General features: G+C 33.1%; 1 protein-coding gene across 9 annotated transcripts in view; it reads right to left on the bottom strand.

Moving 5' to 3' along the window:
* RYR3 (ryanodine receptor 3) overlaps positions 1-18,118 on the bottom strand; it is a 198,371-nt gene that overhangs the window by 15,857 nt on the left and 164,396 nt on the right. For 8 of the 9 annotated variants that reach the window (XM_068193075.1, XM_068193079.1, XM_068193072.1 and 5 more), the window contains 18 exons: positions 16,630-16,726; positions 14,930-15,039; positions 14,078-14,129; positions 13,316-13,366; positions 12,927-13,026; positions 12,615-12,694; positions 12,184-12,260; positions 10,496-10,569; positions 10,230-10,247; positions 9,661-9,741; positions 9,180-9,268; positions 8,655-8,783; positions 8,219-8,323; positions 7,221-7,302; positions 5,579-6,900; positions 2,196-2,254; positions 1,013-1,181; positions 331-417 (listed from right to left, as the gene is read on the bottom strand). In XM_068193075.1, the coding sequence (XP_068049176.1) occupies positions 331-417; positions 1,013-1,181; positions 2,196-2,254; positions 5,579-6,900; positions 7,221-7,302; positions 8,219-8,323; positions 8,655-8,783; positions 9,180-9,268; positions 9,661-9,741; positions 10,230-10,247; positions 10,496-10,569; positions 12,184-12,260; positions 12,615-12,694; positions 12,927-13,026; positions 13,316-13,366; positions 14,078-14,129; positions 14,930-15,039; positions 16,630-16,726 (2,782 nt within the window). The remainder of the gene's footprint in view (positions 1-330; positions 418-1,012; positions 1,182-2,195; positions 2,255-5,578; positions 6,901-7,220; positions 7,303-8,218; positions 8,324-8,654; positions 8,784-9,179; positions 9,269-9,660; positions 9,742-10,229; positions 10,248-10,495; positions 10,570-12,183; positions 12,261-12,614; positions 12,695-12,926; positions 13,027-13,315; positions 13,367-14,077; positions 14,130-14,929; positions 15,040-16,629; positions 16,727-18,118) is intronic. The other variant, XM_068193076.1, reaches the window with a different exon arrangement.

The following is an 18,118-nucleotide window of genomic DNA, read 5'->3' as shown; positions in this document are numbered from 1 at the left end:
GCTATAAAAAATAAGAAGTAACTGAGAATAACCAGATAAATGAAGTCCCTTAATAGCTTAATAGTCCCTTAACTGTTGAAAAATAATTCAACAGTTTTGACATTTGAAATATTTTAGTCTATTTTATTTTTCCCAGAACAAGATTAACAGTCCAAACAATAACACTTATGTGATTAAATGAAAAAGTGCCTAGAAACTCAACTATAAAGGAGAAAATAAATAAATCTCTTTTCATTCAGCCTGAATAAAATTAAAGCAGAATAGTACAAACATTAAATTATTGTATCCTCTGCTACTAACAAAAATATTTAAAGAACAATATTACCTTACCTTGTAAAACAGAAGAATAAAATTGATGGCAAATGCAACAAATAGAGCAAGAAACCTTAAGTTGTAAAAATTTCTTGCCAAGTAATGCTGAAAGTAAAAAATAAAAAGAAATTAAGGGTAGCCTGTGAGTAATATCAAAAGAAGAAAAATAGATAGCAAGATTTTAAAAACAGTCAATACATAATTGTATTGCCTTCATACACCAGTTATAATAAGCAAGGGCATTTTTTGGCAGCCTATTCCCCTTTTTCATGATAAATGGAATTTAAATAATGGCCTTTAAAATTATAAGTCAGAGAAGACTGAAACAAAAAGAAGTGTAGAAAGATATTTTCCAGAATACTGGAAAAAAAACTACTTGAGAGTTTTCAGAGAATTCAACATTTCATGGTTTTAAGAACAAAGAAAAATAGAAAGTAACTTCTTCTAGAAGTTAGATTATGGGAAATAGTGAGGTCCTAAAAAGGAGCTCAAGAGGCTAATCTTTCCTGTTAGAAATTGCACACAGAAACACTTAATTATACAACTCTAAGAAGTATTATAAAATCACAACAGACTGACTACAGCCAGTCATCTGAACACTCATGCCAGATTTCCCTGTATGATGGCGTTTCTCCATTAAATATCAAAAATGGTTCTAGAAATAAAAATTCAATGATTAAAGAATTTAAGACAAACTTACAAGCATCTTGGTTTGATAAATTTCCAAAGCTTTGAAAAAGTTAGCCATAACAGCCTCTGGTTTCTCAATTTTTTGTCCATGCCTTCTCTTCTTTTTCTTCATTTTTCCCTCTTCTAGCTGCTCAGATTGTACTTCCTTTGCTTTATCTTGTTTCTCACCATCTTCCATGCTAGAAGAAAGGTTAACGGAACAAAAATATCTAGCCAAATGTAAATGCATTAATTTCAAATTAATTTGAGTTCATAAACTTTGGCTTTAAAATTTAGTTTTTATACTGTATGTAGCATTAGAGGAATTTAGTTACTAACAAAAAAAACCCCAAAACCTGGGTTTCCATATGCGTGACATACTGCTGAGGCATCAATATGATTGTCTTAAAGTATAGACCTTGATGACATGCTTAAAAAAATTAACTTTGGCAGATAAGAGGAGAAAGATAAATGACTCTGAAGTAAATATTTTAAACATGAAGCAAAATGGAAAAAAAAAGAAAAATATAAATATGTATAGCTTTTGAATCTGTAAGAATCTCTAGGACACCTTTTCTGTGTCTCTACAAAATATTTTAATCTGTTACTACAATGTGGCTGCAGGTCCAGGCAGACAGGATGCTCCTTAATAGTTGGATGCTGCTAAGGCAAGTAAGTATTTTAAATATTATTTAGGCAGTTATATATAGGATGGATGGACAAAATAATGTATCTGCTGTCAAGATCTGATAAAACAGCAATAAACAAAAATAGTTGGGTTAGTAAAATCTTGTGTTTTAATGATCCAATGAAAATTCCATGAAAATTGTAGTGGATAGTAGGGAAAGCAGAAAGCATAAAGTGCAGAGGTTTTTAAGACTGGTGGTCAATTTTAAAGGAACTTTTAAAGGAACTTATGGGAATTTTTACGTTAATTTTAAAAAAGACAATGGTCACAGATCTATATATGCATAATTGCAAGGGTCACAAAAATGAGATTGCCATTGTGTTGCCTAGTGACATGATCTGCCATCTTTTAGTATATTTGCGAAGTACTTAGTATGTACCCCTTAGTATAGTTTCAAAATACTGATGAGACAAAGTGTACATAAAGTTCTTTGAATACTGAGCATTTCTTGCATTATTTTTGGCCAAATTATTTTGCATTAGAAAGTACCAAGGAATTGAACAGAAATTTTGTAAAATTAACTTACTCAGCCTTCTCAGCTTCTGCTTTTCTTTGTGTTCCAGCTTCTTTTGCAATTTCAGATATCTGCAAAAAGTATTTTAACTGTCAAAATTGATCCATTCAAAAAAAATTCTGTAATTTTCGTTATTGTCTTCTAAGAAACAAACAAAATAATTAATAATATTTTTATAGCACTTTGCACTTTTAAAGTATTTGATTTTTAAAGATAGGGAGATCAGGCTATATTTTAACAGTGAAAAAGGCAGAATATTTTCTGTATAGTGTTATCAATACTCTAACTAGTCCAGTTGACTGAACAGCTTAATTATCCAAAGTGATCAGGCAAATTATGTGACCAGCTGAGGGTGAAGGTAACTACATCCAGATTATACCCTGATACTAAGGTCACCCACAAAGACTCAGTGGAGAAAGGATGTATTAATGTTCAATATATAAAAAGAACATAAGTATGTTCAATATGTAAGAAACAATATACATCAAAAATATGAAAAATATCTATGTAACTATCAGATATTATAAAACCCAATTATTTGGCCGTGATCAACTAATGCAACTGAAAACAACAAATACTTAAACAACTTCTACTTACACAATGTTTTCTTCAAGCTGTTTATCTTATCTGGGCTGATGGTTCATTAAACCTTTATTGGCACACCACACAAGCCTCTTAAGTATTGTGTTTACAGCTTTCCCTTGAGATAAGGAAAAACCAATACACAATTTTACAGGTGGCTAACTGCAACAAAGAAGCTGGGGCCTGGGTGTCAAACACCTTTAGGCTTGGTGTTACAAGATCAAAGTAAACTCATTTCAAATGCAGTTTGAGTATCTAAGCTTCAATGGAAGTCCAAGAGATGCAGACCCTGACTCAGAAAGAAATCTAAAGGGCTGAACTTTGTCTCCATTCCCTTTTGCAAAAACCTGTCCTAAGTCTTAATCCTCTTCTGTATTCTTGTGAAGTGCTTGGACAGCAGTTGTCTATTGATCCTATATTTCCAGTTAACACATATATACACTTATCTAAAGTTTCTGCCACTACTCATGTGGATGCCTATCTCTCACAAGTACGTGGGAAAAGGATATAGGAATGAATTTATTAAGTTGATCTTCCCTCATGTATCTCACGTATTATCTGTAGACCTTCACCTAGTAAATAATGCTGGTGTAACTCTTTCACAAAGAATCTCCCCTAAGATCTCAAGCTGATGGAGGGTAATTGAGAGATCATTTGATGATGCCTGGTTCTTCTAAGGGGTAGGGTGGTAGAAGAATGAATAAATCCTTATTCATCTTATCCATATATGCTCTTTCAATTTTCTCTTTTCCAAGCTGAAGAACCTTAACTTAATTAATTCCGTATGCAAGATGTGTTCCATGTCAAGTTTTAACAGCTCATTGATCTTCACTGAATCTTTTCCAGTTTTTTCACACTCTTTTTGAACTGAGGGAACCTGGTCTTCAAGACATAGATAAATTAAGATTCATGGAGCATAATAATATGGAGACTTCCTCTCTTCTTTTCTCAACAATTCAAAATTCCAGTTTGCTTGACTGATATTATCATTGAACTGATGTTGTTGTACCACTCAATTATATTCCCAAGAGTTCATACTCAAACAGTAACAATGAGATCAAAATAAAGCATTTCACAGGTAAAGTTATAATTTTCCTCCTGTATTCAGCACTTCCCTGATTTTTATCTGTTATTTTAAGGTAACTTCACAGTTAGCTCTTGATTTTATTGCTACCAATAATTAGATTTATCAGCAAACTGTTATGTCACTACTACTTTTCTAATTTGTGAACCTACGTAACACTCAGATTCCTGTAGAGCCTTACAGTAAAAGTGAACTCCTGAAAGGCTTCATCATATATGATTCCATAGGTTATTTTGCAGTTTCTCTGGCAATATGGTAAATGTCACTAACCTTATCAGTACACTTTTCCAGAATATAGACCTAATTTTCTATTTCTATCCATTTGTGTGAACTTTATCATTGCAGATGCCTAAGAAAGACACAGTAACTTCCTGAAGGGAATTTTTGATCCTTACACTGCTGTTTCTGCTTTGAGCTCCACTTATTCTCTATATCCACTCCTCTAACTAGGTTATGTGAGCATTTATATACACAATGTGAGATGAAGAGCAATTCCTGTAATACAGAATTAGTGCAAACATTGTTTTGGTAAGTTTCACTAGATAACATATCAAAGGTAAAAACTGGATAAATTGCATAACTGACTTCACATTAATGACACAAAATATCTGCAAAAATTACAGAGCATTTTCATCAGTAGTATCAAACACATTGGTAAGAAATGTAAAAATCAAAGTAAAGCAAAGAATATTCTAAAGTGTTTATTCAGATCTGAAATAAAATATTTAACTATTGAAGAAAATTCTAATGTGTTAACTTATACCTGTCAAGATTTTTGTGTGAAAATATTTATTTTTAAATACCAACCAAATTATATTTATGCTAAATGAGACAGGATTTTAATAGACTGTAATTTTAAAGTCCACACATAAAAATTGTTTAATAAACAAACAAGAAAAATAAATGCAAAAAAATTAGTTCAATTTAGGCAAGAACCAGAATATGGAGGAAAACATACAAATTCAGAGAAAATAATGCCCTAAGAAGTTGCACAGTTTAGATTTATCTTGAAGATATCTGGAAAGTATATCATAAAGAGATGGGTTAATGATGAGAGAAAAGATGTTTTTGAATAACTGGTAGAAACAGACCTGAGGTGTAAAGTGAAACATAATGCCTTCCAAATAAGATAAATAAATTGGTTTTGACATTTAGTTATATCCATTTTTACACAGAAAAATATTCTCTTTAGTCCAGCTGAGTGGAACAAAATATATTGCTTATAAACCAGAATAAGAGTAAAGAATAATTACATGATAAGCATTAAACTGGTAATAAATTCAAGCAAATGTGTTTCAAATAATATGAAAAAATGGGTACTGTCTTGCATGTAAAGCATATAGAAGAAAGATGTTAATGATAAGGCATTATTAGGGAGATAAGTTGTAAATGTACTTGAAGTATACTGTGAAAAAATGGGGTATGCAGAATAAACAAGGCCATAAATCATTTAAAGTAAAAACTGTAGCTAGAAATTTGCTAGCAGTTTATGTTTTGAATAAAGTCCAAATGAACAGTAACAATTTACTGCACTGAAATCTAAACACTAGGCTGAAATTTCCTGTTAGCCTTTAAATGTGTAGAGATTATAAAGTAAGTTCTTACTGATAATATATATTAATCAGTTAAATATAAAATAAATCTGTTATTAACATTCAGCAGTTTATTATTATTTTAATTATAATTGTTAATATTCTAATTAAAGAAATACAAAATAGCTTTAATTTACCTGTAATCTTTTTTTCTTATGAACTGTGTTTTCCAAAGGTGTCTGGATCTCAGTACCAAGGATTTCTGCAACATCTCCAAGTCCAGCATCATGACCATGTTTTGATCCTTCTTTCTTTGTGGGAATGCCAAAAATGTCTGCAATTATGTCAGCTTCTCCCTTTTCACTCTTCACAAACTCCCCGAGTTCAGCTCTTATGCCATGCTCAACACCTTCAGCTTTGTCTGCTTCCATAACATCATCATGGATTCCAAACTGTGTTGGATCAGGCATGTCCCCTAATATTTTTGTAACTTTTATGTTTTTGGCTCCTTCAACCAGGCCACCCCCAAATACAGTGCTCCAAAGAATCTGGAATATCCCCCACACTACAGAAAAGAACATTTGGAATGTCCCTACAAATAGGATCCAGAAAAAGGAGAAAAACACTTTCACCATCTCTTTTATTGTCATCTTTTTAACTTTCCTGTATTGTTTCCTAAGGTTCTTCACAGTGACCATTTTCAAAAAGTTGGCAACATTCTTCTTCACTGCAACACAGGCCACTGCAAAAGCTGAAGCAGGTTCCAGGGACTTTTCTTCATCCTCATCATCTCCAATATCCACTACATAAGCAGGCTCTGCCTCTTCCTCCTCCTCAAGCCTCTCAGATGAATCTGTTTCAGAGATCTGGGATGCCAACTGCATTTCAAAAATAGTGTCTTCACAGAAATTCACAAAGAGTTCCATTTTTTCTTGCTCTCCACCTTCATTTACAACATCAAATATGAACTGTCTTTTAGATTCCTTCACCTGTGGCTTCTCCCACTGCATTCTACTGGATTCACTGATTTCAAAGTAAACTCTTTCTATTTTTTTGGCCCCACCCATTATTTCAATACGGCCAAGGTATGGTTCAAAGTAATTAAGAACACTTTCTGCAGGCTCAAGTAAGCTCTGAAGGCGTGGATCATTAGGCATGTGCTCTGAAAGGTTTGTTAGCAATACTACTACATTAAATCCAATGTCTTTGGCTGGTTCATGGAATCTTTCCACAAAGTCAACATAATTAAACATGTCGTTTTCATCAGCTTCTGTACAGGACAGCAGGAATTCAATCTCTGACTGTATGTATTGTTTTTGAGCCTCCATTGATTTCTGAAATTCCTTCTTGGAAATGATTCCTTTACCATCTGGATCATACTCTTTGAAAGCATCTGAATTGGTGAGATCTTTTAACTTCAGGAACATGCCAAAGAACTTCAAAATCATTTCTACATTGCTAGATGATTCTACAAGCGTGTCCACCATTTGTTTTCCAATAGTTCCATTTACAACGTTACCTAAGTAATATGTTATAATAGAAAGTTATTTGACAGCTACATTTTAAATAATGACATTTCATATTTGTGCTGAAAACAGAACAAAAATATTTGTATATAAATAGTATTTTTTCGTTCAACATGCTTTTCTCTAGCAGCCCTCTATTTCAGGACTGTGTATATTCCAGAATAATTCTTAAATAAATATGAAGAATGTATTTTTCTCCCAAAATTACATAAAGGCAATTAAAAAGCAGTTTAGAGAGATGAACATAATAATCGTGTTTTACACTAGGAAGGTGAGATAATCATATTTGACCATAAAGAAAAACAGTTCCAACCTTCGAGCAGTGACAAGAGCATCACTACCATATCCTTTAGTAGATCTAGAAGTTCCTTAAGCAATTCAATCTGAGCAGAGTCCTATTGAAAAAAAAAAAGGACTGTAAGATTGTTTTTAATTTGTATTTATATGGAAAACTAAATAATTTTAGAGAGAAATGGTATTAAAGATGATCAGCTAAATTTCATTCACTTTATTCAGCAACATTTCATTGTCATTTTATTATGATTGCTATGAGAAGTCTAATACAACATGTAACTTACTGCAGCAGAGGTATTAACACCATAAAGTTAAACTTTAATAAAGCATTAAGGAGTACCAAGGTACAGGTAAGGGACAGCAGAAACAAACAAAAAAAATTGGTTGCTACACAGATCTGAAAGTATCTGTGTCAGAAAAAAAACCATCATTTTTCACTTCACTCACAATGCATTACCACTCAAAATGTTTAGTTTAATTACAGAACACTGTAAGTCTAATGTAGATTTGTGTTTGACTTTAAAGCCTTAAATACTATCCTCAAAATTCTGATATACTTTTATAGGGTGGGAAGAAATCTTGTAAGCCAGAGGATAGCAGAGACACTGAAAAAGAAAGGAAATGACTCTGCACTGGTGCAGAGCTTGAGTGTATGGATACATTAAGCAGAAGTCACAGAAGAAGACAGAATCCTGATCCTGTGGAGTGGGACTCCACTGTGCTCTGTAAATGATCACTGCCCCCCATGCTCAGTGTCTTTAATTAACTGGATAAGTTGACCAAATATCACACTGCCTCCCTGTTTGGATCTTTCTCAGCTTCTTCTCTTGGCCCACTTACGTTCAGCATAGGAGCTGTGCTTTTAAAGATGTTTCTGCTCTGACAGATCCTCTGGTTTTGGCAAGAGGGAGGAAGGGACAAAACTGGCATGTTCATTATCAGAAAGGTATAATTGAGCTGTAAATGTCAGGTTTGGTTTTAGTAAAGGTGAGTGCACAGTGACAATGTTGAAAATACCTGTGAAAGTTTCATTTGCATATTGGCAAACACATGAAGAAAGCCAACAACTGCATCCCACAGCCTACTATGAGCCAGACTCTGTTGATTACCTATGCAAGGACCCTAAAAAAATTAAGAAAAACACATTTTTTTATTTATGCCAAATAAACCAAAACAAATAAAAAAGAAGTTTCAGGCAGCCATGAAGCTACATGAGAAGGTTTTCCAAGACCTCTGGGTATCTAGTGCACAAATTCCAAATTGTATCCTGTTAAATACATAGCTGTTTGCATGTTTTAGTTTTCACTTTACACTGGTCCAGTGATTCCATGTAACTTCATCCAAATTTTAAAAAATCAAGTGCAAAGCATTTACAAATTGACAAAAGAACATGATCATGCTGTGTGAGCGTGGAACTTCTCTGTTAGTACCTTGAGAAACACATTCTGTTTACCTGGATATATTCTGTAAGAGAATTGAATATTTGTTTGGTGACAGCCAAAGCTTTAGAAAAGTTACGTTGTCCTGATTCATCAATGACATCCTTTCCTGAATAGTACCAATAGAAGTCACTGATGGATTCCTACAAAAAAAAAACAATGTTACATTTTCAAGTTTTGAATTCTCTATGCAGTATTTACTGCCTGCATTTATGTCACCAAAACTTGAATCAGTAATTCAGATGAAATTTAGCACATCTGTGTCAATCTATTTCTCATTATAATAACATTTTGCACTCTCTTCAGAAGTGAACAATGAAATCCATTATCAAACATCTGATTTCACACAGAATTCTGAAATGTCATCTGTTTTCAAAGGAAAAAAGATATGAAATAAATAAAAATTCTTCATTTTAGGTATCCCTTTAGAGAGATATTTCTCTTTAGAATTTTGACGTTTGATTCCAACAAAATGTGAATCTATGGAAGTTAAGGAAAGCCAATATTTTATACTCCATTTTCATCTGTTTTTTCCTCACCTGAAGACGCAAGAGATAGTCAACAGTACTAATGATAATATTCACTGTTGTGGTGTTGCCCATCTGAGTACGTAAGTAATTTTGAAAATCTGAAATAAGAAGTGATTTGTACTTGGTTAGTATACAAAGGAAAAAAAATGCAACATTATTTTTCTATTTTCATGAGGAATACCTTCTTTTTAAATATCTTGTTGGATACAGATGCTTATGTCATAAAAATTGAACTTTAGATCCAATGTATATATAACTGAAGAATTGTTATCCAGGTGACTTGGTACAGGCTTAACTACTAATATGCTAAACACAAACTAAATTAAGACTTAAAAAATCAAATTGAACTCTGCAATTCAAATTGCTGTCATGCCAGTTTTCCCTCAGAAAACTTAATGCATTAGAGAAAGACATCAGAATTGGTTCTATTTCACTCTGTTTAGAGCAGACTCACCACAAATTTTCTACAAAATTAATTCAGTTCTCTTACCATTGTTATGCCCTTCACAGAGAAGTTGCAAAAATCTAAATAGATCTCGAGTAAATTCATCATGCTGCAAGACTTTTTCACCTTTAAAATATATAAATACAGTGATTATGTGACAATTGTTACGATTAATTATGCAGAACACATAATCCTACAGTAACCTTTTAAACTGGAATTTTAATAAAAGAATCAGTATTTAAAAGCATTAAAGCAATTTAAAAGAAACAGACTGATAATAATGAAAAGAAAAACTGAGACAGAAAAAGCAGAGCCAAAAGTATTTAGCACTCCAATGCATCCATGGTTAAAAAAACAACACTAATTGGAAAAAAAAAGGCAACAGTATATTTATCTAATAAGTAAATTGTTAGTCATAACTAAAATCATGCCTTAAATATGAGTGACACTTCTTTAATAAGCATCAAACTCTTTATTCAAGCTAAACACACAACCTGCTGCAGACCATAAAGCTAAACCTAAAGATATCTGAGAAGATGCAATGAGAGATTTCTCTCTGTATTTGCAACACACTTTTGCAACAATAGTATCAAAAACTGTAAACCCAAACATACCACGCTCACGAACGATGACTGTGGATCAAAGAAAAATAACAAGAATACAAGATAAGAATATTGGAAGTTACAATATTTTTCTTAAAAATTATTGCTAAAGATATTGTAAAAAAAAAAAAAAGGCATATTCAGAACCCAGAGCCTAGATTTACTTATAGTACGTTTAACAACAGAAACCTCAAGCCACAGTAAACAACAGTTCTAGTTAAAGAAGGAAGCACAAATAATGTTTGAAGCACCACTGGAATAAATTTCATTCTACTTACGAGTTCCTTCTTCAGTAACCATTCCCAGGCCTTCCGCTTTATTCTGTCTCTCAAATGCATTCAAGTCAAGAACACTTATATTTAAAGAAAAGAAAAACAACAGCACAAACAGAAAAAAGGAGTATAGTAACCAATGGAAAATAATTTTCTTCTACAAAATTTCTAGAGGTCTTCAACAACTACTCTTGGTCCACTACAACATGCATTGCCTCATATTTTATTTTATACTCATATTAAATAAATGAGCTTTGGATCAAACTAAGGGTACAGTGTCCACTTCTGACAAGAAATGAGTCTCAGGTCATGTCTCACTCCTGATAATGACATTCACGGTTTCATGTACAAATGAGGAGTGGAAAAGGAGCCTGAAATATTACTCTTTATGTTGATTTAAACCTACCACCAAAGGAGACTACTGCTGTTGTTTCTCTCACACTGTTTTTCAATAAGTTGTCACTACTACTTTTATTATATTGTTTCTGTATATATTATTCATGGTTATATTATTCAGAAGATGTATGGAATTTCTGATTCTATATGCACAAGAAAGAAATGTAATCAGAGGTTCCATCTCTTCCAAGGTCAAAAGACACTGATATCTGAATTTTATTTTGTTAACTTGGCATAGTTCAGCACATGAAATAGCAAATTATGATTCTTCTCACCACCCAGCTGGAATACTCTCACTCAAATCCTCCAATAAAATTCTATCATTATCTAATTTTAGTTCAGTTAAATAGAAATGCAGTCACCTATTCAATCGAGTGACATCATTAAAACCAAAAGCATTTCTTAAAGCATCATTTCCATTTTCTTATCATGTTCAAGTAATTTTAGCAATATATCTTTTAATGAAGTCTTGAACAATACATATACACAATTGGTAATATCACAGCAAGGCCTGTTTGAGCAAATCCCTACTAAAGTGTTCTACATAAATGAAAGAATTACAAGGCAGATATTATTTAATTAAGCTGCAACTATTCAACAATAATTTCTGCAATGCAGGTCACAATTCCTTCTACATTTTATCCTCTATTCATACAGCTCCTCCTCTTCTAATTCCCAGTCTCCTCCTTCAGAACACTTCTGGTTCTTTAAAGGGCTGAGAAAAGGAGGTTGTCTACTGTAAAAGTAATCAAAAACACCACCAATTTTCCATCTTCTGTATGGGATTCCTTTACCTTAAATAAATTGAACTGTTTTATCAAGGGAATGGACTACTATAGTCTCACTGGTCACATGTCAACTCTAAAAAACCTGATACATATACAGAGGATTCAGAAGAGACATAGATTATGCAACTCGCCAGAAACATGGAGAAACTGAAAGCTTAGTAAAGCTCCACTGGCCTGCCTCTCCCTTAGTGGTGGCTCTTCTCCATCCTTGGAACCTACCAGACAAAAGCCTTGAGGGATTTAGGATCAGTAAAGGAGCCATTATATTTTACTTTTCTGCCTCTTCAAACTATGTCTTCAAATGCATGTGCAGTCTTTTGCTTTATTTTTTTCTTTGGAAGAATACTCTAAAAGATTAACAGGCTGTTCCTGTGATTCACAAAACTTTCCCACAAGAGTTCTACAACCTGTGACTCCTGTAATTTAAATCTAGCACATCCACCTGCACTGAGCAATAAGCCAGTGAATATGAACAAACAGAACTTGTAATAATGCAATTTATGGTTTTACCTGCAGGACTGCATCAAGCCAGAGAGGCTTTGAAAAAATCCAGCATCCTTTTTCTCCTTCAGGTAGTCTAGCATTTTCTAAATTTTGTAGATTTGTGAAGGGAAAAATACAACATTAACAATATATACAATAAAGAATAATTAGCAATTAATTATTAATTAATATTTATAAAGTAAAATAAAATAGTAAAGGTAATAAGTACCCTTAATTAATGAAATTGAAATATATGAATTCAAAAGTTCCTGAATTAGTTCCTTGAAATGCAAATCACTAGCAAAAAATAATTGCTCTTGCACCAAAAATACTCTGATATTTCTTCACTGTTTGGCTTAAAATTAAGTACATTAACTTAAACAACAGGACACTAAAATTCTCAACATTTCTCAAGTCATTTATGCAAGCAAGACTCACAGTAGTTAGAAATCCATTACCTGCTGAACTATGGTGTTTCCACCATTTAGAATAGCAATACCAAGTTTCAGTGTTTCAACAACCATGGGTCCTGTATGACCTGTCAAAACAAGGATACACTCCTTAAAACTTGCAGTTGTGAGCTCTTCAATCAGACATGCAGTGTGGAAATTTTACTTAGTGCAGCTGTTACTGACATTTATTTTGCCTCATTAAGTGTTGTATAGAAGCTGTTTATGATATATGATATGATATTGTATATATACCTATACATGATAGGTATAATGACATAACACACCTGTGTGTACTTCAAAGATATCCCACAGCATTACCTTTGCTTGCACTAATCATCTGAAGGACCATCTCAGCAGCTCCACGATCATGCAAGCGAGCTTGCTGATAGAGAGTTCTCTGCTTTTCCATTTCTTTCTCCTGGGTTTGGGAACAAAATGAGAATAGACTACAGATTGGAATGGATCCAGGAAAAATAGGAAGATGAGAAATCTGAAGTTGTTGAAGACCATCTGCCTCCAAAATCCATGGGTTGTTTGACTCCAAAGCTTCAAAACACCCCATCTTTTGTTCATATGAATAACCTGGTAAACCAGCTCACTGTGTTCAACACATAATGTGTTGTGCTATTTTTGCTTTTGTTCTAGTGGACATATTTAGAGTACTTCCACATTAGATTATGAGAAAAAAGTGTTATTTAAACTCTCACCTCAAATGTCTTTTCTTTTTCTTCATCTCCCTCTTCTTCTTCCTGACAGCTCTTTTGATGTTAAAAACAGAAATCACAAGATCTTGCTTATTAGGAAACATAATGATTACTTTTGCTATAGTATTTTTACAAAAATTGTGACTATTTTTTTCAAGCAATTACTAAAGGTATTAAGAAGATTTTAAAAACCTTTAATTGTAAATATTTGTGCTTATCCACACTAAGAAGCTGATATTCCCTAATATGTGAGTATTTCAGGGTATTCATCCAACTACATACACACCCTGTAGTTGCAGGCTATATAATCGTGTGCCATATCTCTAGATCCATGATATTTCTTTTCACAGTCATGCTCTCATCACGAGTTAGCTGTAATCAATATGTTGCAAAAGCTGACTTATCTTTGACAAACTTCAAGTATTAACCCAAAAATAATTACCCAAAGAATAAAGATAACTAATGGGTTTAAACTGCTCATGAGTTAATCAGATGCAAATAGAAGTGTCAAGTGAAAGGAACAGGGCTGCACCTACTGAAATTTTATAGTGTTTTTTTTAATATAGGAAATTTCTCATTATATATATATATATATATATATATATATATATATAAAACTCTGAACAGCATTTGCTTCATTAAAAATACAGAAGGTACTAGTATCAAATAGCTCACGTAAGAAACAGAAAATTTTTAAGAAGCATCTAAAATGAATGGGAAGTACCTAAATGCAGTGAGGGATGGAGCTTGAAATTATGTACTTACTTTTGCCATCATGGCAGAATAGGCAATATATAGAGGATCATGTCCTAGATTGCTGTGAAGAGTAAAAAATATTTTAAATTATTTTATGATATAATAACATAAAGATTTCATATGCCTACCTTTTTTTATTAAAGGACATTTTATTAGTCTACTTGAAAAGCTATTAAACTCAAAAATTGTGTCATGAATGACTTCTCTTATCTAAATCCAAATCTCTAAGTTTTTACTCAGACAATTTAAAGGTATGCATTCCCCTTAGTCATGTTGGGTCATCATTGGCTTTTGAAGGTGCAGAAAAGTAATATGGAAATATAAATTAGAATAATTATAACTGTCAGATGGCAAGATTTTATTAGTCATACAGTAAAAGTATAAGAAGTTCTAGATTACTCATAAAAAGCTAATCATTCTAATCAACAATCTAAAGTCAAAACAGAAACTGGCAATGTGATTCATAAACATCAGCAAAACCTTTTCTGACTTACTGAGTGAAACATAATGAATACCAAAACCAAGAACACACATCTATTACCAGGGGAGACCAGGGCAAGGTACTCTGATTAAACCTGCAATTCCTGTAGAATTCGTGTTTCCATGAGAAGTCATGCTTAATCATTTCTGCATTGGGTATTTACCAAGCTTTTAAAATGTCCAAAATAATCAATATTCATCTCAATGTAAAGGTTCTACTGAGTTTAAATAAATGAAAACTCTAATGAAACTGAGAGGGGAAAAGGTATTTACCATGTACAATAATGAGCTACCCTTTTGTTAAATCACTTTGGTAATGTTACCAAAAATTCAGTTACTGTGTGCTTTCACTCAGTGGGGTTTTCCACACAGCTCTTTTACCTTCTCTCTGTAAGAGCACTGCGACTAAAATAGAGGATAATCTGATGAAGTGGATCAGGATGGTTTTTCTCAGTCTCTTCTTCTTCCTCTTCATCTTTTTTTGGAGATGTCTGTCTCAAGATTTAGAATATAAAAGTTAAGCTTCATAAGTAAGAAAATAATCCAGTAATTAAGCTTAGGAAAGGATTTCAGTAATTTTATTCTATCCAATTTGTATTAACTGCCCATATTAATCTTATTCAGGAGTTTACAGCATAACCTGCAACATTATGGGCTTGTATGATTCAGAAGAGATAAGAGTATATGGTTTTTATTCATGATTTTTTGTAACTTTTGAATTTTCTCATTTGCAAGGTATTGAGAATGAGACAGGGAAAAATCTTGGGGAAGTCTTATTCAAGAGAAATCATGCATCTCCAGTTGACCTGAATTGAAAGGAAGTTCTAGCTCAATTATTTCGTAGTAGAATACTGAAATAATTTATAACAACATCATCAGATACATCCTATTCAGACTAGTATTAGCTACAATATTTTCATATATACTTTCTAAGTAACCTTGGTTCAATTAATGCTCATTATTGTAAACAAACATTTTTTGGCAATTAAAAATATAGCATAGTTGAACTGGCCAAAGATCAGATTATTACCCTTACCTTACTTGTGTTACCACACCTTTGTACAGTTACTAGTTATTGTAGATTTATTGTAGTTACAGTAATTATTGTAATTACAGAAGTTCAATTTATTTATCTAGGAAATCTGAGAGAATTGCAGGCACTGCTTTGATTAATGGCCTCATTCTTTCCTTTAGCAAGAAGCAACAAAGTCAAAAAAAGACTGAACATGTAATTGTTCAGAGCATGTGAAGAATGTCCCTACCCATGGCAGGGGGTTTGGAACGAGATGATCTCTATGGTCCCTTCCAACCCAAACCATTCTATGTCTCTACAATATCAGGTATAATGGGTCTTTGAAAAGCACAACATGAGTGTTTCTGTTAACACTGAAGCACTTCCTGATGCATCTGAATGTGATCCATGAAGCTGTATATTAACTTTCATGGTGTTTAAAGACTAGAGATAAGCTCCTTGGAGGTATTTTTGACTAGCTAACTACACAGAGGGAAGAGAAAGAGCAGTAGGCATTTTGAATACCATGACCAAAATCCTGAAGTTTACCAATCACTTTTATCAAGTATACAGGTAAACTACATTTTTGCTGAATATGGCGGCATATATTTATTTGTCCTTATGATGCATCAAAAATGAAAACAGCAAAATTAATTTGTATCAAAGCTGAAAATGTTAAAATTAATTATGCATTAAAATTTTTAAAAGAGAAAAGGATCAATAGTGTCAAGCTTTAAAAAAAAACCCAGTAAATAATATATATAAACATAGGAATTGCCATAATGACAAAAATAGTCTGACTGTTCATCTAATCCATTTCTCTTCCCAAGAATGAGTATCATGTAGCTCGCCTGAAGGCATAGATCGCCTTAATGCACTACAGTGCGCATCAAAGGACAGTGTCTTTTTGACCACAGCAGAAAATGACCTTATGCTCTGAAGCATAAGGATTAATATATTATAAGTTTATGCATACAGTACACAAAAATTATATATGGTTTATAATGGATACATAGAATACACACTGAAGTGGGCATTGAAATATATGCCCAGTTATGTCAGTACTTACAGCCAAATCCTGAACTAGTTTCTCCTCAAATGAATATTCCTCTGTTTCTATCCAAAAGTTCTGATAGCCATTGAGGAAGAGGTTAATAGAACGGTGCCTGGGGGGGTTGTGAAAGTGAGATCAAGAGGGGTAACGGAACAGAGTATAACAGCTCAGATGGTTAATGGTTAGTAAGGATACATATTTGTACAATTCTGATCCTCTGATTGGTCAGTGAAACAAAATGCAAAACATAACTAACATTCAGTGATAAACCTGCAGGCACTTTCAAACATTCTTACTGGTTTTATACACATATGTATACATTAATTTTTATTTTGAAGGCTAAGAGAGCCCTAAAATACATTATACATGAAACTGCAGGACTGATACCTTAATGCAATCATGAGAAAAACACACACTTGAACAGACTGAGAATGAGTGAGTGGGGTTTACATCTACAAGGTGTAAATCCAAATTACTAGATTTAGAACATCAAGACAGCAGACACTGGCCATCGACACCAAAATAACTATCAAGCGCTTTCCAGCATAGTATCTACAGACAATTACTGCCTTCTTCCACAGAAAGTAGCCTAACCTCAGCTTCTTGTCTTCCAGTTCCAAATCAGGGCAGTATTAGCATGTCCTCAAAGACGTTGCATTAGAAATATATAAGACCTGCTCTATAAAATTACCAATTTTAGAAAACTCTAATTCATATTAAATGCTACTGTATACTATTCATTAATTTAACTTTCCAGAAAATACAACTCATGGCAATAAGACTACGCATAATAATGGCAAAATAACTCCATCTTCACATATTTTGGGGGAAAATTTTTTCTGAGCTGCACTACATGAGGTTAGAAAGGCTGTTCCATGCAGCCCTTTCATTTACTTTTAACAGTTGCCACCAAAAAAAGCTATAAAAATGCACTGCATATATACCAATAAATACCTTTTAAATACACTGTGCACACGAATCAGTATGTTATAGTGGAATAGCTGTTGAGCCAACACTTGCTGACACTGGTGCTGTTTTATTATCAAATTTTAAAAACTGACCAATCAGAATCCCCTCCGAAAATTGTACAAATTCATGTTTTTATGATAATATCAAATCATGGCTGGGAAGGAAGAAGTGGGCGCATAAGCAAGAGGCTCTCCACAAGTTACATTACCGTTAACTTGAGTATAAGCCTGTCATACTGAGTTTTTTCATGTACTTTTTCCAGCCAAACACGTTGAAAGGTGCTCAGGAAGAAATTGCTAATTTTGTGTCTGAAGAAAAGCATATAGGTTTTCATTGAAGAAAGGCACAAGTTAAATTCAATAAAGTAGTCAGAAAGAATGTATCGTAAACCGTGCTTGAAAAATTGCCATGTACGACTTTGCTGTATCTATGTGCATATACAGATGACAGACAATAAGACAAAAGTTTTTTCAAATTAATTTCCTTAAAACATCAAAACATAGACACATCTCAGAGAAAACACTTATCACATAGG

This window comes from Anomalospiza imberbis, chromosome 6, assembly GCF_031753505.1.
Source record: "Anomalospiza imberbis isolate Cuckoo-Finch-1a 21T00152 chromosome 6, ASM3175350v1, whole genome shotgun sequence".
Lineage (NCBI taxonomy): Eukaryota > Metazoa > Chordata > Aves > Passeriformes > Viduidae > Anomalospiza > Anomalospiza imberbis.
This window is presented reverse-complemented; position numbering and strand designations above follow the sequence as displayed.